At 51.1% G+C, this 19,091-nt stretch overlaps 7 protein-coding genes across 7 annotated transcripts; 2 read left to right on the top strand and 5 right to left on the bottom strand.

Annotated features, from left to right (window-relative positions):
* Nucleotides 1-369: 369 nt before the first annotated feature.
* TRUGW13939_06912 (uncharacterized protein) lies at nucleotides 370-1,664 on the top strand (the record flags this gene model as incomplete). The annotated part of the gene is made up of 2 exons (XM_035490054.1): nucleotides 370-487; nucleotides 700-1,664. The coding sequence occupies 2 exons, from the start codon at nucleotides 370-372 to the stop codon at nucleotides 1,662-1,664; spliced, it is 1,083 nt and encodes a 360-aa protein (XP_035345947.1).
* A 608-nt stretch (nucleotides 1,665-2,272) lies between these two features.
* TRUGW13939_06911 (uncharacterized protein) lies at nucleotides 2,273-3,463 on the bottom strand (the record flags this gene model as incomplete). The annotated part of the gene is made up of 3 exons (XM_035490053.1): nucleotides 2,273-3,017; nucleotides 3,089-3,313; nucleotides 3,387-3,463. 3 exons carry the CDS (start codon nucleotides 3,461-3,463, stop codon nucleotides 2,273-2,275), a joined length of 1,047 nt encoding a protein of 348 aa, XP_035345946.1.
* Nucleotides 3,464-3,995: 532 nt separating this feature from the next.
* Nucleotides 3,996-5,461, bottom strand: TRUGW13939_06910 (uncharacterized protein; the record flags this gene model as incomplete). Its single annotated transcript, XM_035490052.1, has 3 exons — nucleotides 3,996-4,798; nucleotides 4,859-5,156; nucleotides 5,219-5,461. The coding sequence occupies 3 exons, from the start codon at nucleotides 5,459-5,461 to the stop codon at nucleotides 3,996-3,998; spliced, it is 1,344 nt and encodes a 447-aa protein (XP_035345945.1).
* An 849-nt stretch (nucleotides 5,462-6,310) lies between these two features.
* On the bottom strand, nucleotides 6,311-7,431 carry TRUGW13939_06909 (uncharacterized protein; the record flags this gene model as incomplete). The annotated part of the gene is made up of 4 exons (XM_035490051.1): nucleotides 6,311-6,864; nucleotides 6,923-7,146; nucleotides 7,283-7,300; nucleotides 7,364-7,431. The coding sequence occupies 4 exons, from the start codon at nucleotides 7,429-7,431 to the stop codon at nucleotides 6,311-6,313; spliced, it is 864 nt and encodes a 287-aa protein (XP_035345944.1).
* Nucleotides 7,432-8,525: 1,094 nt separating this feature from the next.
* On the bottom strand, nucleotides 8,526-10,256 carry TRUGW13939_06908 (uncharacterized protein; the record flags this gene model as incomplete). The annotated part of the gene is made up of 3 exons (XM_035490050.1): nucleotides 8,526-9,161; nucleotides 9,221-9,687; nucleotides 9,746-10,256. The coding sequence occupies 3 exons, from the start codon at nucleotides 10,254-10,256 to the stop codon at nucleotides 8,526-8,528; spliced, it is 1,614 nt and encodes a 537-aa protein (XP_035345943.1).
* A 2,254-nt stretch (nucleotides 10,257-12,510) lies between these two features.
* On the top strand, nucleotides 12,511-13,513 carry TRUGW13939_06907 (uncharacterized protein; the record flags this gene model as incomplete). The annotated part of the gene is made up of 2 exons (XM_035490049.1): nucleotides 12,511-13,115; nucleotides 13,186-13,513. 2 exons carry the CDS (start codon nucleotides 12,511-12,513, stop codon nucleotides 13,511-13,513), a joined length of 933 nt encoding a protein of 310 aa, XP_035345942.1.
* A 627-nt stretch (nucleotides 13,514-14,140) lies between these two features.
* Nucleotides 14,141-18,053, bottom strand: TRUGW13939_06906 (uncharacterized protein; the record flags this gene model as incomplete). Its single annotated transcript, XM_035490048.1, has 8 exons — nucleotides 14,141-14,147; nucleotides 14,199-14,515; nucleotides 14,572-15,162; nucleotides 15,211-15,368; nucleotides 15,426-15,717; nucleotides 15,772-17,858; nucleotides 17,928-17,972; nucleotides 18,035-18,053. The coding sequence occupies 8 exons, from the start codon at nucleotides 18,051-18,053 to the stop codon at nucleotides 14,141-14,143; spliced, it is 3,516 nt and encodes a 1,171-aa protein (XP_035345941.1).
* Between the last annotated feature and the right edge of the window lie 1,038 nt (nucleotides 18,054-19,091).

Raw genomic sequence — 19,091 nt, 5'->3', positions numbered from 1 at the left:
GTGAAGTTGAGTTTGGTAGTGTCGAGAGTAGAAGTAACGAGAGTAGAAGTAACGAGAGTAGAAGTAACGAGAGTAGAAGTAACGAGAGTAGAAGTAACGAGAGTAGAAGTAACGAGAGTAGAAGTAACGAGAGTAGAAGTAACGAGAGTAGAAGTAAGCGAGAGAATTTGAAGCTTTCACTGCGTGATATAGCTGTCCCCGACAACTTCCCAACTAGGCAAGGCGGGTCCACCAAAGCTTCTTTTCTGTAGAACGAGATCAAAACGTCATCCGTCCTCATGTCCGCAACGTCATTTGCATTTACATGTACATTTGCTCGCGACATGAGAGAGGAATATTTCTTGACAAACTCGCCATAACCTCAGCGCAATGGAATGGCATCCCGCCTCGCTCTTCCGGACAGACACCGTCCCAGCAAACCCGTTTGCGATTCTGGTGCTGAACCAGCCGATTAACGAGAGAGCGTTTGACGCTGTCCGGAGACATGGTGCGTTCATTATCTTTTTTTTCCCCCTTCTGTCTCTTTCGAAGTATATGTTCAGCACATTCAAGTCGGAATGAAATTTGAATTTGCATACCCCGCTATCTATCTATCTACGATGTTCTTATCACCGCCACCAGATAGAATACTGCCCCTCCCAATATGCATACATGTCAATTGACATTCGATGAATCCTACCAGTGTCTAACTATCCACAGCATGCTACACGCTCCTCGCCGACGGCGGCGCAAACCGCTACTATGACCTGGCGCAATCACGCTCGGCCGCGACCACCGACGTACTCCTCCTCCTCCTCACCAGCCTCTCTCTGATGTACATACACATATCTAATTTCTTTTTAAAACACTTGCAGCTCCCATCCTGCATCCTAGGCGACCTCGACTCGATCCAGCCACACGTACGCGCACACTACGCCGCACACCACGTTCCAATCCTACACGACTCCGACCAATACTCCACCGATTTTCAGAAATGCACTCGATTCCTGCGCGCGCACGCCCACGCCATCATGGAGCGCGAGAACCCGACTCTATCAGACAACCATGATTTATACATGACCACTCATCGTCGTCGTCGTAGCTCGGGGCACAAAAAAGATAGTAATAATAATAATAGCCCAAAAAGATTAGACGTCGTCGTGCTCGGCGGGCTGGGCGGGCGTGTCGACCAGGGCTTCTCGCAGATTCATCATTTGTATGTGGCGCATGCGCAACGGCACGAGATTTCTTCCACTGGCAACTCTGCTGAAGAAGAAGAAGAAGAAGAACAACAACAACAACAAGAGGACATATTTGGCGAGCTGTATCTTCTCTCCGAGGAGAGTTTATCCTTTATTCTCTCGCCGGGGAAGCACACCATCCACACCCCGCTGACGCACCGCCTGGATCTACCAGAGCAAGAACAAGAGCAAGGGCAAGGGCAAGAAAACATTCTCGCGGAAAACGTCGGCGTCATACCCCTCGCGGGCCCGACATTCATCTCCCTAACTGGTTTTGAGTGGGATGTCACGCACTGGAAGACCGAGATAGGCGGACAGCTGTCCACGAGCAACCATATCCGCGCGCCGCAACTGCAAATCGACGTAGATACGACGGTGGGTCGGCCGGTGTTGTTCACGGTCGAGTTGGCGGCGGGGTTTAAAAAGGGGCCTGTTTCGAGGTGATCTGTATTAAGAGCAGGGTCAAGTAGTGTAGAGATGTGGTTAAGAACAGTCTCAAGACTCACGTCGAATTCAAACAGACTAATTACATGAAAACAACAAAAAACAATTCTTCCAACCCTCAACCCAATCCCCATCTAGCCTGAAGAAGAAATAAATAAAAAAAGAAGAAAAGCTGCAAAACTGAAAACTAAAACAAACAGCATTAGGCATACCCGAATCATGTGCAAGAAAACGAATGGATATCTGAACAGAGCCCGAGCTCAAACCTTCAACGCCTTGAAAGCCAGGTGGACTGAAAAGCAAAAAGAAAAGAAAAAAAAGCCGAATCCCGTTGAAACTCCGCATTCATCATGTGCATTCGTTCGTTCGTCGTCAAGAAAGACAAGCATAATCCAAGACGCCGCGCCCGAAACATGCAAGAATAAAGCGAGGAAACAAGGTGAGAATTCAAGCACAAGTCAAGAATAACAAAACATTAAAGCGTAACAAAACAAGAGCTGACATCAAAGACAGCTAGCTAAGCTAACTGTAGCTAAAGGGTTCGTCTTTCCAGCTGGGATTACACCCCAGATTCCGCCCTGCAGAGGTAACTCAACTCGTCTACCGAATCACTTCTTCAAGATGGCCTCGTACAGACTGGTGAGAATGCCGATAGCAGAGCCGGTCACAAGACCGGGCCATTGTCCGGGAATAGAGACATTGACCCTCTCGAGGGAAAAGTGGCTAAAGGTCTCCCAGAACGTAAAGTGGTTTGCGTACACGAGGTACGAAACCAGCGCCTTGGCAATGTTGTAAACCAACGGGTCAAAAGTCGCAGGACTAGCGACAGCAGAGGCACGCCGAGTGCTGTACGAGTGGCTAGTCTGCGCGCGGAGGCTCAGGTTGAAGAAGTAGGCCGCAGTCAGCGGCAAGACCAGACTGGTCAGGGCCCAGAGGAGGAATGGCGCCCAGAAAGCGCCGGTGATGAGAACAAACAGATCGGGCACCTTGACCGAAAACTCGGGCGTGGCGATCGAGTCGACGGCTGGGAAGGTCGTCAAGTAACGCAGAGGGACGAGCTCGCGCGAGAGGCTAATCAGCTCTAGAACGACGATGATGGTCTCGATCGACTTGACACTGCTGAGGGCGCTTCGGAGAGCGTCGGAGCGCTCTGTAATGCCCGACTTGGTCCATGCGTCAGACACCTTCTCGCGAACAATGGTGGTCTGGCGGTCAATGGCATCCGTGACGACGGCAGGCGACGGCGGCAGCGAGCTGGCAAACGACAGCGGCGACCGCGCCAACCGCGCTGGGGTGCGCGCAGCCACGACAGGCGCCGAGGGGGTCGTCGTCTTTTCGGGTTCGGTCTCGTCTCTGTTGTATGTCAGTATGAATTCTTCAGTTCGATGCCGACGCGACGCGTCGGGATTCGACCAAAAACGTACACTTCAGCAGAGGGCTTCCGCCGGCGCGTGAATTTCTTCTCTTCAGAGGCAATAGAAGACGTCTCGGCCTTGGGCTCCTTCTTCACTGGCGACGAAACGCGTGCAGGCTGGGCAAGGCGTTTGTAGTAATCGGCCAGGCGCTTCTCGCCGGAGAAGATGGAGCTGTTGGCGCGCAAGTGGCTGTCCAACGCAGTCTCGAGCTCGGCTTTTTTCAAATCGGCGTAGCTAAAACCAACAATCAGTTATACGTTAATTTTTTTTTCTTCTTCCTGTCCAGGTCCGTGTGCAAAAGACGTACTCTTTCAGGTCAGAGACCTCGGCGAGCTCGGTCAGCTCGGCTTTGCGCAGGTTGCGCAGGTACGGCGCGGTCGACATGATGACGGCGGTGGTGGTAATGGGGTGGAGTGCAAGGGGACGATTAAATCGCGAGGACCATGCGGCAGCAATGCAAGAAGCAGTATATACGACAAGCAAGCGTGTGTATAGAGGGCAGACCAGGGAGGGGTGAAGTAGCCAGAGCAAGTAGTGTGAAGCAAAAGAAGAAAGAAAGAAAGAGCTCGTGGGGCCGGGGCGAGAGAGTGTTTACATGCGCCGCCCTAGCGTGTTTTTCCTCCCGGCGCCGCAGCCCAGCCTCTCGCTTTTCCGTCGTAGCTGATCACAGAGATCGTTGCCCTTGCGAGTTAGCGGGGAATGTGCTCTTTTTTTCAGGCCATCATTGGCTGTCGCTGGTGCTGTACTGGGTATTGCGCGAGTACGGGGTATGGAGTAGTAATTATTAAGATCTCGTCTATGGTACAGCTACTATACAAACTCTATGTGCGTGTCCAGCCTCCCCAAAACGCCAAAAGCATGCTGCCTCTATTTGCGTACGTTGCGACCAAATGCAACAAAACACCAGCGCATCCGGCTACAGCGGATCCAGCTCCTCTGCGTGCTGCCACAGTTCCATCTGCTTCAGCAAGTACTGGTACATGACCAGCATGGTGCCGCTCTGCACGCTGGTCCAGACGGCGCGCGGTCCCACGCCGCGAAACCACCCGGCCAGGCCCTCGGTGTGGTAGAGCAGTCGCAGCCCTGTAAAGATAGACGATGTGTTCAGGATCGGCGCGCCGGGCTGCACGGTGGATGTCGACGGCGACGAAGTGGAGATTGGCCGCGAATGGGCTTTCAAGGTCGAGGTTGTGTTATTAGGGTTATGATGATGTGAGTGCGGTCGAGTGTCTTTGGAGGAAGCAGCATGATCTGCTGCGGCTGTCGGTGTTGTTGTTGTTGTGGTTGTTGTTGATGGTGATGATGATGGCGGTTTTTGTGTCTCTGGGTTCTGCTGTGTCTGAATCCTCGTCTTGACCACGTCGAGCGGACAGGTCATCACTCCGGCCATACCTCCAGCCGTAGTCGCCGTAAGGATCTCCAGCGGAAGCCCAATATCGCGCGACCCAACCCACTCTTTCGCCCACGTCTGCTCTTGCTCGTAGAATGCGAACTGCAATGCCGAGAACGGGAGGTCGCGGAAGATGGTGGCCTTGTAGCCGGAGAACATGGCGCCGAAGCCTTCGGTGCGCACGATCGTGCGGAGGGCGTCGGTGGTTGATCGGTAGTTGTAGCTTGATTTGACGTATGGATTGTTGTATCGTCCCTGGAGCTGCAATCGCGTCTTGAGGACTTCCGAGGGCACGTAGACGATCGACGCGGCCAAGTCGGCAACGAAGCCTATATGACTAGTCAGCAACTACACCCCTAGAGAAACAGAAAGGAAGGAGGAGACCCCACCGGCAGACAGATATGAAATGGTCGGATTAATCCCATGATCCAGCATATTCCTCTTCGACCACTCGTACGTGCCAAAGAAAATGACCGTGCCGGGAAACGAGCCCCATAGCGCCGGCGTGACACCGCTATATAGTCCCCGACGAAACCCTTCTTCGCGGAAGATCTTGAGATACGAGGCGGACGTCGACGTGTATTTCGGGGGCATGTGCGGATCGCCCTGCTGTCGAGTCTTGACGGTGTCGAGGGAGTGCATGAGCATGTCCCCCGACGAGCCTCCAATGCCGCCGGCAAGCATTGCCTTGATTCAGAAAGATATCAGTATGACGGTATATCAATGAGAAGAAAAATGCCCAAGCGTACATGTATATACCGAGGACGGCTTGAGTGCTCGTCGCTCAGAGACTCGTCCATCTTGTGTGTCGACATCTCCCCCTTGCCCAGAAAAGCAGGGTTTCCTGCCGGCAAAACGCCTTCTGAGTGGTGTTTTAATTGCGACACATGGCGATCACGAAGAGATGATGCGGAAGTTGAGCGGTCGCTCGTCGAGTAAAAGGTCGAGGTCGAAGTCGAAGTCGAAGCCTGCGCTGACGAGTCGAGGCTCATATCCAAGAGAAAACAAAAGGGAAAAGTCGACCTGTCAACTAGCCTGGCTAGTGTCTGTGTGTAATTATCACGATCGTGTGTGGTGTGGACTTGTGATGAGGTTGCGGCGCCGGCGAGTCCGGACCAGCGTCTGACTGCAACGAACGAGAGACAAAAATCTAAGGGGAAAAAAAAAACAGTAATTAAAAAGGAAGCCTCGTCATGGCAAGTTCGAAAAGGACAAACAAGAACAGTCTATAGTCGGGCAATCGGGGTTAAATGATCTTTTGTCGCACGCGATCCCCGAGAGACTTTTTTTTTTCTTTTGGTTTCGGGCCCGGTCGGCGGATGCTTTTTCTCCGCGCGCCACCGCCCTGACCAAGTACCTTACATTAATTAAAGTCATACTGCACTGCTTCGTACGTATCGTATTCAAAATAATACTTGAGGAATCCTCCTGTACAAATACCAAAGCACAACAACAACAACAACAACAACAACAACATCAACAAACAGGAACACGCGACGGAAGAATAAATAAAAAAAAGAAAAAAAAAAGCAAGTGCAGCAGGCTCAGACCCTTCCTTGTTTTGACACAGTAGACGACTGATTCTACAATAGCCATCCCGTAAAAATAGAGCTGTCGAATTCTCTCATGCAAACCCCTTGCAAGTTATCCTCTCTGTCCGTCTTCCTCCTCCCACCAATCTCTCTCCATGCCGTGTTACTACGGCCAAAAGTTTGAAAAAAGTCATTCACCGTGACATATACTCGTTATGCGTGAGCCGCAAGAGGTTGCGTTGGCATGCAATTGCTGTTGCATGCATCCTTGACTGAAGCTGCCAACCTCGTGGTTATGATATTCTGCATTTACTGGGGCTTCTTTGCCGCACCGCCGCCGCCGAGGTAGCGCTTCGCATCGGTGGACTCGTAGGCCTGGCCGACGATTCCCTTGAAGGCGTCCCAGCCTTGGCGAATCTGGGGAGGCGTGCTCTGGTGCGAGACCAAAGTGTCGGCGCGAGCAGTGAATCGGGCCACCGCACTCTGGACAAAAGAGCTCTGCGAGTAGCGAGCACGGAAGAAAGCCAGGTAGATGACAAGCAAGAGCCAGCTACCCTTGGAGAAGGTGAGCGCCGAGAACACCAGTCGGAAGAGAAGGCTCAGCTCCAGCGAAGCAACAAGGTACATGCTAGCATCGTAGTATTGCTTGACAAACTTGCCAATGCTTTCTGCGAGCGGGGACTGTTTGGCAGCTGGGCGAGGCGAGCCGGGAGACGCCGCACCGGCAGCTGCCTGTGGAACCGGCTGTAGCGTAGGCAGCAGGTAGGTGCGAGTATATGTGGCCACGTGGAAGATGGAGTACACGCTGAATGGCAAAAGTGCTAGAGGGATCTGTCGGGAGTAGAGCCAGACGAGAGCCATTCCTATCATGTCATGAGTCACAGGCCGGAAGGGGGGAAAACAGCTGGCAAAAAAACTTACCGAGGTACTGAACATTTTCATCACCAAGCAGCTTGACTGCAATTTGCAGAGGCGAGCCAGTCAACTTTCCTCGAGCAATGTATTGCTTGTACACCACAATGCCATATGTGGCCGCGGCAGATATAAAAGCCAGACGATAGGAGATTTTGGCCCAGCGGGAGTAGTAGTTGAAGGTAATATAGGAAAGGCCGTATCGGAAGACGGTCAGAAGCAGGGTCAGATGGCTACAAGAAGAATAATAATAATCATGTCAGCAATGCATTTGTTCCGTAAAGGTGTTCTTTCCCACGAAGCTGGTTGTTGTTCAATCCGGCCACGGTTGACCCGACTCTAAAGGTGCGGTGAAGAGTGCGAACGTACCCGACAAACCATCCAAACCTAGAGACGGGAGAAATTAGCAATTGCAGTCAAAAGGCTTTCTTAGGATAAAGGGCGACCAACTGTAAAGTCTGGGCCAGGGTCTTGATTCTGTCGGCCAGAGGCAGAGTAGCCGGCGGTGGAGGAGCCATTACGCACAACTGGGTCGGAGAGCAAAAAGAACAGAAGAAGCAAGCGACAATGCAGAAGAGACAGGCGAGGAAGCAGGCAGCAGAGAGTCGGGCAAGCTAGATCGGTCGGTCGGAGGGGGGTTGCAGTCGGTCGTCAGTCAGTCTCTTTGTGACAATGTGGGAGGTTGGTCGGTTTGGCGATAGCAAGATGTAATAAGGTGCTTGGCTCAGCCCCGGGCCGGCCGAGCTGCTGATTGGCCAGGCAAGCTCCCCAGACCCACTCTGGCCATGACGTTCGATCGACGGATCAGGACGAATTACGCCTACTCTCATTTACTAAGAATGTGACAATATCATTAATACTTCGGACGCTCAATACATTCGACGAGCACGACACATGCAGGACCTCGCCTGATGTCGTCGCCCGTCTACGACATTACAGCTCCCAGAGAAAAAGAGAGAAGAAAAACAAATCAAGTAGAATAACGCGCGGATCACCTAAAAACACAAGTAGTAATGTAGACCGGAGAGACGGCGGAGGAGAGGTATAACGTGGGCCAAAAAAAGAACATGGAAAAGGAAGAAAAAGTACATGACAAGAAGGATAAAACAGAGATTGGACATCGGGTGAATTCAGCAGGCTTCAAAAAAAAACAGAGAAACAAATACTGAAGCATGCTCGCGCCTGTAAAGCATCTCCAATAGAAAATAGAAAATCCAACCCACGTCCAATACAGGCCTCGATAAGGTCGGAAATCCCAGTTCGTCTCCTGGCACATGGCACACACACACACACCCTGTATTAAAATTCTTCTTTGTGACAAATAAAGGATGTTCTTTTTTTTTCTTCTTCTTCGGTTGGCCCGATATCAAGCAGTCACGACCGGGAAGTCGGTAGCGGAAATAGGAGAGGTGAATGAGTGTTTAAAAAAAAAAAAGAGAGAGGGAAAAAAAGACTAGTAAGGAAAGTGTGCAACGAGCGAGTTGGCCAAGAAACAATCGAGAAGAGCAAAGTCTCAGTAGCCGGCTTTCCTCCATAAAAATAATTCACGCCATTAGTTAGGTCGTCGCATTTTGGTGTGGCAGCCTTTGCCCACGTTCACCACGCCCGGTTTCTAGCGGAGCGAGAATCCTTTCCGCTTGCCTTTCTCTTCGATAGGCCGTCCACTCTCGAACCGAACTTTCTTGTCTTCGAGCTCTTGTCTCTGCCGCTCTAGTTGCTCCTTCATCTCGCGGTGACGAGCATACAGTTCGTCCTCGCTCTGTTTCAGCTTGCTTTCCTTTTCGCGGACCTTTTGCTCGAAGACCATCTTCATTTCCGTCTCCATCTTGGCAAGTTTCTGCTCGTGCAGGGCGCGTTCCTCCTCCTGTTTGACGGCCGGGTTGACCTCCTTGAAGACGCTCGGGTCCTGGGCGACACCCATTTGGGTGAGCTTGTCAGAGCGGTAGTTCTCGTACAAGCTGTTGTTGGTGTGCTCCTTGAGCTCCTCCATGTGGGTGCGGATCAGCATCTGGCGCAGCTTGACAAAGTCGCAGTGTTCCTCGTTGTCGACCTCAATCACACCCCAGGGGTAGCGACGGCCACGGACCTTGCGTCCATCGGGGCTGGACACTTCAGCATTTGCACCGACAACGGCAAAGGGAACCTTGGACATGATCTCCTGGTTCTCGGCGATGGTCTCTTCGTCGTCAAGCTCGTAGCGAGGACCTTCGAAGATCTGAATAGAGTGGTACTGAATGTCGGCAAGGATCTAGAGTAGACAATTATTAGCGGCTCGTCCGGCTTCACCGAAAATCCATAAACACATACTCTTTGCTTGAATTGGGCAATCTCCTCGTCGGTCAGAGTGTCGGCCTTGGCAATGACAGGGATCAAGTTGACCTTGGTGTGCAGGCGGCGCATGACCTCAATGTCGAGGGGCTTGAGGGAGTGACCGGTGGGCTGGATAAAGTAAACGCAGGCGTGAACACGGTTGTCAACAATGTTCATGCGGTTGACCTTGTTCTCAGCCTCGAGGTAGGCATCGAAGCGTTGCTCGATATTCTCGACAATGGGTCTCCACGAGTCATCGTTGTTGACAAAGTCTCCGAAGCCAGGAGTGTCGACGACGGTCAGGCGGAGACGGACTCCGTTCTCCTCAATGTCGGCGCTGATGGATTGGATCGAGACGGTCTTGGGGATGATGTCGGCACTGGGACCCGTGCGTTCCTTGGGGGGGTAGAGCGAGGTGTTGAACAGAGTGTTGATCAAGGTCGACTTTCCGAGGCCAGATTCACCTAGAGAGCAAGGTCAGCCTCGATGTGGAAGTTAATATGACGGTACGCAACAACTTACCAACAACCATAACGTTGAAGTTGAAACCCTTGCGAACACTCTTGCGGTGCCACTGGTTGGGCAGGTTGGCAAAGCCAACGTATCCAGTCAACTTGCGGCGGACCACGTTGCGCATGTCTGAAGCAGCCTGGGCAGCGGCTTTGGGGTCCTTGGAGGTGACGGTCTGGGGATTGGTAGCACCACCCATCGGGTTGCTTCTTTCAACAAAAGGCGAGGTGGCCTTGCTGGAGTTGCTGGGGACGGGGGAAGTAGCCTTCTCTGGGAGCGCCGTGGCGGAGCCATTGGCGGTAGCGGTAGCTATATCCCAATTAGTATAATCAAACTCGTCCATGTCGCTGCCGCTGGATAGTAAAGATGGAGAAGGTAGAGTCGGAGGCATGGAAGTCTGTGACTGTGACAAGGAGCTGGTTGAGACTGAGTTGCGAAAGTCTAAGCGAGACAGACGGAGGCTCCTCCGGTCGAGGCTGTCACGGAACTGGATGTCGACCACGCGATACCTGGAACCGCTCATGGTGTTCTCCAATCACACCGCCGCAAATCTTATTTGATTGTGTATTCGGCAACGAGGTCCGGGGCAAGGCAAAAGGAGAGGCAAAAGCGGCAAACAACGAAACGAAGCGAGAGAGAGAGGAACAGAATTGCTGCAAGCTTACCCATTGTGGAGGAAGTTCCTTTTCGACGAGACTAAACGAGGGTTGCGCGGGCGAGGGGAAGGAGCAACAGCTGGCACGGCGTTTGCTGAGGAAAGAAACTCCTGAATCGCTCCTGCTCGTCAGCAACGATGACTCGACTTGGCTTTGGCTTGCTCAACGGGGGGGAATTGCAGGATGCTTCCAGACGAGGTCTGTTCTTCGCTGGGATTGGGACCGGAGAGCGAAACTGTGGTGTTTGGGGGGGGGAAATCTTACCGTGGATGGAGGGCTGGATTCGGACAGGCAAAAAAAACGAGCGTCCAGGGGAAATAAAAATTAAAATAAGGGCACCGCGAAGAGAGGACTCGGCCGGTGAAGCAAGCAAACGAATTGCCTGGAAACGACAGCAAACACGCGGATTAAAAAAAAGGGTACGGGGGCGAGGAGGGCAGCAAGAAGGGGATGGCAGAGGCAGAAACAGGAACAGAAACAGACTCAGGAGGCCTGTGTCTGTCTCTCCTGCCGTCTCTGCGTGCTGCGAAAGGGGGCGCCCCACAATCACCCGGCCTGCCCGCCAATGGCAGCGCGGCCGGTCACGGGACCTCTGGCTTGAATAGTAGGACGTAGATAGTTATTACTGTTGAATGGCCATTATTATTGTTGTTATTTACCACTGCGTATTATCTAGTCAACTATGGATGGCCGTAACTATGGGCCTCCACGTCCTGTTCTTTGTGTGGCCGGTCTCATGGCATAAATGCTCGACAAGAGCGAGTCTCTGCATCTCAGTCCATTGGATGGCAGTGAAATCGCAGACCACAGCTAACAAGATGACGTGTAACGGTGCAGCGCCAATGCAGCAGTCCGTACAGGGAGAGACGTTGAAATGCATGAGACATTGGCCTGTGGCCCTGGAATGTGGCATCTGCCATGGTTCGGCTGGCCTGATTGCGCGTTCCTGTCCTGTGGCCTGTGTCGTGCCTTTGCTGCTGCATATCCATTGGCATGGGGGAATTAAAATAAACACAACATATGTAACATTAATAATAAGACGAGAAGATAATAAAAGGGTAAATAAAACAGTAGAAAAAAAATATAAAAAAAATAAACAAGCCAACGCTGACAAGGTCCTACGCTAATTCTCTTGGCGGCCAATCACAGCCCACCATGTGGGTTCCTCCTCCAGCTGTTTTTCTATCTCGACGTTGACTTCGCCAACTCTCACGGACAAAACAATGCCATCTTCTCCTCGCGCACTCTTCGCTAAACCACTCGATCCCCCTCGTCGGCACGACACGGTCCTCCACGCAATGAGTAACTAGCCGCCGAACGACGTGAGCCCGGCCGCCATCCCATCGTATGCATCCGCCCGTCCACAGTTACACCAACCGTTTGCTCAGCCCTATGGCAAGGATTCACAGGCTCAACGCTGGCAGCAAGTGGCGCCGATTGTGCCGGGCCAGCTGCTTGTATGTACATGCGCATGTACGCATGTACGCGCCTGTACGATCGGCCTGCGTCGTGTTGTTGTCAACGCACCGGCCGATACAAGAATCGACAGCGAGGTGGGTTTCACTTGTCAGACAGTGGCTCAGTCTGGTCCTTTTTGCGACAGCATACGTGTTCAAACGGAGAAAAGCACCATCCTGGCAGTTGAGGGGGAGGGACTGGCATTTTGATGTCTTCGTCCGAGCGTATATACGTAGTTACTAATGGTCACCCCTTCAAACGCAAACGCAGCCATAAACCAGGCATTGTCCCTAATCTGTAAACTGGACTATTTGATTAGCAGCCAGTAATTTACTACCCAAACCTCTGCAGTTAATAACAGCCATTCCCCGTTCCTGAGGTGTATCAGTACCAATGGCAGCGGAAAAGGGAGCCATAGTCGAGCCAAGACCAACTCCGGTTCCGTCCGCTTCCAGTCATCATCGCCGACAACAATTAATAATAATCACCAGAACAATAATCAACCTCCTTCAATTCCACACCCTTTCGCACCAAGCAATTGAATTCCCTGCCACGCAGGGAGCTCTTCCCTTCTCTTGATATTCCGTCTCTTTTTTTTATTTTTCCACTTTTGCTCTGCTCTTCGTGCGTTTTGGCACTTTTCTTGTGTAGGAAAAAAAAACCATGTTGCGACAAACAACCGCCAGGCGAACAGCTTCACTGCTACGCTCCGCCAACAACACCACGTATACCGCCTCTTCCTCCTCGTCATCGTCGTCGAGTCGTATCGCCCTGCAAAGACGCTTTGCCAGCTCCGGCGGAAACCCGGTCGTACCACCTCCCCCATCGCAAAAGCAACGCAGCTGGAGGAACAGACTCGTGCGCCTTGGTCTGGCCGGCGGTGCCATCTACTTTTACAACACCTCGAGCGTGTTTGCCGACCAGCCGACTTTCTCTCTGCGTTCGCAGCTGGAGGAGTCGACTGACGCTTTGGCGTTGAATGTTCGCGATGACAAGAAATCGGCCGCCTCCCAGCCACAGCAGCAAGACTCGGTTGACGTGCAGCCCGAGCAGCCCGGCGATGGAGAATCAGGTGGACTAAGCGATCTCGAGTCGCAGGCTGGTACCGAAGGCGCCTTCAACCCAGAGACCGGCGAGATCAACTGGGACTGTCCCTGCCTGGGCGGCATGGCACACGGACCGTGTGGTGAAGACTTCAAGGCGGCCTTTAGCTGTTTCGTGTATTCCACCGAGGAGCCCAAGGGAATGGACTGCATTGAAAAGTTCAAGTCTGTCATCACTTTTCTTATTTCCCCTCCAAGAACAGTCTGCTAACATATATATATATATATAACACAGGGGCATGCAAGATTGCTTCCGCCTACACCCTGAAATCTACGGCAGCGAACTCGACGAAGAAGAAGTCGACGAACAACTGACCGACCAAATCGCCCAGCGCGACAAACAAGACCAGGCTACCCAAGAATCAGAACAGCAACAGCAACAGCAACAACCAGTCTACACAAACGACCCGGCTAGCGCCAGCCTCAACCAAGCCGAGAAACGCGCCGAGGTCGAGGAAATTCACAAAGCAAACGAGCATTCTCAGCAGGCCGCTCGGGAGGAAGAGAACCTGGTTCCGAGGGCGTGGCATGCAAGTGAAGAGGACAAGACGACTGAGAAATGATTTTTTTTCTTCTCAATCTTGCCAACCACCATCAATCGACGCTCGTGACTTATATCAACTTCAATTCCTGCTGACGACTTTCATTTGTGAATTTGCATCCCATCTGTATTCTGAACGTGTACCATAACCGGATTAAAATCAGGGAAACAGGGGAGAGCCAAAAAAAAAAAAACAGCCACAAAAAGAACCTAGTAGAAACCAAAAAATTGGAACATAGAACTGTATAATATCAAATCCTCTATCATTACTCGTTATTCTTTGAATTTTTTTAAATGAAACGGATATCAAACCCAATCTGAACCAGCTTTAATCATTCTGTTAGCTGCAGTAACTAATGCTACATGTTCACTCTGGTGCAGACAAATAATCAAAGAAAGAGAATGTGCGTGTTTATCGACCTGCATTCTGTAACCACCCTTCCGGTCTTCTCCTCTTTCTACATCCTCCGCTTGTATTCTGCGTCACGGAGGGTAGCCCGGCTTTTACAATATACATGAGTCCAATGCAACTGCAAGGTTCGCAATGGATTCGTATTTGTTCGCGGCGAGAGCGTGTATGGCGTATGCATAGAGGGGTTCTTCCGATTACCCTTTGTATCGACATGGACTGACCAATCACTTTCAAGTTTCAAGTCCTATTTAAAGATCAATAAAAACTCACAACATTAGGATACTAAATAGCATACCAGTCAACATCGCTAAGCTGAAGTCGCCGTGCGCGGAATTGGGCTCGACTCGGTTTTTCCATCCTGGTCTGCGTCGTCCGTTTCTCGAAACCTTTAGAATTCTTAGCTTTGGCCTTTGTATTTGGGTTCCTCTGAATAGAAAAGGGTTCCTGGGTAACAGAAGAAAGGGCGTCTTCACCATCGGTTTGTTCAGCATCTCCTGGGTCATAGCTGAGGACAAGGTTCTTGATGCGTTGTTGTTCTTCACGGTCCGCTTGTTGTTGACTTTTCATCGCCACTGCAAAGCTAGAATCGGACGGCAACTCAATAGTACGTGTCTACACATATGATCAGCACAAGTTATCAGCAAAAAGAAACACGTCGTGAGTCGGACCTGCTGCCGATTGCCCTTCTTGGTCATCAAGGAAAATGCCATGGTATTCGAAGGCTTGGGCTCCTCGACCGGAATTTCGTCACCTCCCCCGGCCTCGCGACGAGACGGCCGCATAGGGAGCGGTACATCGAACATGGCCTTTCGCTCAAACCTGCGGCCTTCAATGCTCTCGGTCATCATCTTCTCGAATGCACGGTCGAATTCTGCCTCCACTTCCGGGTCCCGCTCTTCTTCCTGACGAGATACAAAAATTTGTTCTTCCTCGGATTCAAAATCGCGCTCCTCGTGATTAGGAGAATGATCGGCTTCATCTGCTGAAGACTGCATGTCTTCGGCATCGGGCATGCCGTCCTCCTCGAGGCCTTCATCACCATTGCCATCAGAAGAAACGCTCTCTATCTCGTCTTCATCCGCCTCTGCAGGTCTATCGCCATCCTGGGCCTTGTAGTTTTGCGCAATCGCTTCGCTGAACAATTGACCAGCTTCCTCAAGATCAGTGGCAATCTTCCATTGGGGACGAACCAAGGCATATGTGTCCTGGATAAGAAAGTCGACATCCATCGGTATTGGGTCCTTGGTCAGTATGTAGAACTACCTCGTTGTCAGCAATTGAAGTCATTCTCGCCATATGTTATATACCTGGAAAAAGGTGAGGAAAAAATCCAACTTCTTCTTTGCGGACCCGCGGTCAAAGCAAACTCCGCAGGTATCGAGCACGGTGCAAACAAGACGGATACGGAAGAAGTCATCTGGCATGTCGAGTATATTGATCTTTCCGGGCGTCGGTGTTCCATTTTCTAGATAAATGGTTAGTAAACATTTATTTAAAAAATATGGCGTCCCGTCAAGCATACCATGTCCGAAGACAACAATCCGATAAAGAGCGTCAAAAACCACTGGAGAATCAATCATCTTGTAATTGTACAATTCCCCAAGATATTTCACTTCTGCGACACGTTTCTGGTTGAACTTGAAGTCGTTCTGCTCCAGTCCCAACGTAATCGACTCCAGCACGTTGTCCACTATCCCAATGATGAATTCTTGATGATAACGGTACAACGCGCTCGCAAGTATTGCCAACAAGTGGACGTTGCCATACTTCACCTTGCTCGGTCTGCTAAAGACACGTTCGAGTATACTAACAACCTAGTTCAGTGTCAATGCCAGCACCCTTTGTAATAACAACCAAGTCCTTCCTACCTCTTGCTCTTCCCAGTGGAGTTTCCGAATGGCCTTCAAAACCTTGGTGTAGTTGCGCTTGTTCATATCCAGGTAAATCAGCTTCCGGATATATAACTCCATTGGCGTACGCTCCTTCTGTCGGATAGCAGGCCGCTCGGGAGGGTCCACGTAGTACATGGCGTTTTCAATGATCATACGTTCTTGCTGACCGAGATGGGTGGCAGTCTTCTTGCGGCCCAGGGTTTCGAGGAATGATGCCATCCGGGGAGATGATTCAGGGTTACGCAACAGATAGCGGCCACAATTCTCAAGGAGATTGCCCATGATTTCGATGTTGGTGCGAGAAAAGTCATCCAGGCAAACCTTGAGACAGTGAAAGATGACATGCTCAGGAACAACGCCAAATTTGGTCAATTCCGCCAGGTATCGTATATTGACCATACGGACTTGCCCCAGAAACTCCTTTTGTTTGCGACGCTGAAGACTTCTGAACTCTTCGTCCAAGTACGTAATCAGTCCTTGCGGGACGTCGGGCATGTGCTGTCCGAGAGTAGCAACCAAGCGTGAATATAGGGGCAGAAGATCGGTCCGGCCCTTTGGTATATCTTGCATGGCCTTGATCAAGCGGTTCCTAGAAGCCTTTGAGTTCAAAAAGCAAAAATCCAGTGCAAGTTGATCCACCTGGTCCTTGTTTTGAAGGTCAGGAAGTTTGACAAGAAGGGCATCAACTTGTGCGCCGACGGTCTTGTTCACGACTGCCATGGACTCGTTATCCGCTTCAACAGATGGTTTCGTTTCCGGTACAGGTAACTCCGCCTTCTCCGTAGTATTTTGTCCTTTACCTTGCTCATCGGCCTCTCCCTTCTTTTTCTTGCCATCTTCCAAAAGCACGGCTGGCACCTTTCCCTTGAGGTCGGCAAGGTTTTCATAAAACCGACGCTCCTCTTCATCTTCCCAGATACCTGCTCCATCACCTTGTCCACGAAGATACTCGGCGGTCTTAACAAGGCCAATTCCTCCGCTGGCTGAAGCATCGGCAGCCTCCTTGTCGGCCAAGGCTGGCATTTCCACCCCAAGAGCCTCACACATTATTTGAGTATTAGAAATCATCTTTTCATGAGTCTTAGACTGCTTTTCAAAGTTTGCTTGCCGATCCTCGAAAATCTCTCCGCTCTTGACATAAGCTTCTGCATTTCGCCGGTTCTGCGCGGCTAAAGCCTTTTGATCGCGAGCCACATGAGCTTTTACATCCTCCAAGTACCGTGTAAGGATATTCTTAAAGCGCAACTGCAATTTCTCCGATATCAACGGGGACCCGATGGATGAGTCTGGTTTCGCAGCTGTTTCCTCGGCCGCTGCTTCGTTATCCTCGGCCGTAGCGGTAGCACCGTCTGCATCAACGGTTTTGCGACCTTCCTCAATCGACCTGACACCTAGGATATCCCAGCTAAAGGTCTTGACAAAAAGAACGGCAAGTGGGAGATTGACGTGCTCCCTATCGTAACCTAAGAGATCTTTCAATACCTCCAAAGGAAACGGATCGGCCTCCTTGTCTTGATCCCCTTTGCCTGCTGCCCTTGTCTTCGACGGCCCGTCAGCGGTTTTCCCTGCGGCAGCTGAACCGCCATCTTTCCCCTTGGCGCCGATATCGTCCGGTCGTTCTATGTCATCCAGAGTTTTTAGAAATCCCACCAGCCATAGCTCGGTCACCACCCTAAGAAGGACGCGGTGTCGCGACAATCGTTCCTTTTCCTCACGCTCACGAACTTCCTGGCTGAGAGCCTTGAGCTGCGACTTATCCGGCGAACTCAACCCACGACCCAACAACCACCCAATTTGCTTTGTGAATTCGTTTGGCCCGAATCTCTGGTGCAAGGCGCTCACAATCTCCACCCCAGCAGCCACTTCCCCGGGAGACTTCAGCTTGGACAGACCCTCATAGCACGCCGAAATAATTTCGGAAAGGTATTTGTGAAGTGACAGGGTACGGATGTCGGTGATAAACGTGGAGGGCGCAGAAGCCGTTATGCCGGTGCGGAGACGCTTGATAAATGCGGTGTTCTTCTTCAACGATGAATCGAGGGGACTTTTGACGGCGAAAAAGCCTGTGACGTGAAGCAAGACAGTGTTAGGACCCGATGGGATTCTTAGGCGCAAAGGACTTTAGATCATACCCTCTTCACCAGCCCACGCCCGATCATTTAATCCGCGGAGCTCCCCTAAAAACACAAAAGGTCTGTTAGAAGCAAAACTTGGCAGCTTGCGGGAAGATCAGACATACGTTTCCTCTGTTGATCCATAGCCTGTGCTTAGCTATACATGGAGGGACGTTTGGCAGTGGCGCTGTGGCAGATTGCAGGTTTAGCGGAGATGCGGTTCTCTTATCGAGCGGGAACAGGAATGCCAGATCCACGCTGGACGCCACATTGAATAAGAAGGAAAAGGATTGCGTTCGATTGTGGATAGAGGCACTTTTGATCCTGATGGTGAAAGAAAAATAAAGTAAACGAAAAGGAAGAAGAAGGCAGAAAAAAAAAGACAAAGGCAGCTCTGCGGCGGCAGGTGCGACCAAAGTGGGCTGGTTTCCCTTCTCGGCCGCGCCGCCCAGCAATTCTCTCCGCCCGCATTTATTGTTATTGATTGCACTGTCAACGTCAACCCGGAAGACTATCAGTACTTCTGTCTGTGATACTGCGTTATGGGACCGGAATGACTCGTTTACAGTGTTATTTGGATCGTCGAGTTGACTCCTAATTTATCTTCGTTTGGGCACCAAGACTCTGCAACTATATAAGTTACATAGTTGATGATTTCAAATGTTAATATTGACATCAGCCTTTGCAGGGATATCGACTAAGGTGGGCAACCCTCATGACACAAATTCCCATTTTACCAGCAAGTCATGGATAGCGAAAAACAATTTTCCGGTGTCATCCTCCAAGCGCCAACACGAGCGACAAAGTCTTTGGTAGCTTTGGGTCGGTGTCTTGTTGAAGTACAACGTTGTTCTTGCAAAGTACATTATCTTACCTACCGGTGCCATTATGCTCAAGCCTCACAACGTCTCGTTGGAAGGGCTGAAGGGATTGGAGCCTGCGGAGTTACTGCTATGAAATTCATGGTCACCAATTTGAATCGCCGCGATCGAGTCCTCCTCGTAGGGGCACCCCGGGGGGCACTGGCCCCCTTGTGTGTAGATAGCTCGAGCTATTGCAGCAGACGAAGGGCACGTCGTAGGAAGATGCTCTGGCGCCAACGAGGAGCTTGTTAAAGACCTAGGAGCTAACGAGGTAAGAAAAGCAAGGCGTATCTCATGAAATTTACTTTGAATATTTGCA

This window comes from Talaromyces rugulosus, chromosome IV, assembly GCF_013368755.1.
Source record: "Talaromyces rugulosus chromosome IV, complete sequence".
NCBI lineage: Eukaryota > Fungi > Ascomycota > Eurotiomycetes > Eurotiales > Trichocomaceae > Talaromyces > Talaromyces rugulosus.
The sequence above is the reverse complement of the archived record's forward strand: the minus strand, read 5'-3'. Positions and strand labels throughout refer to the sequence as shown.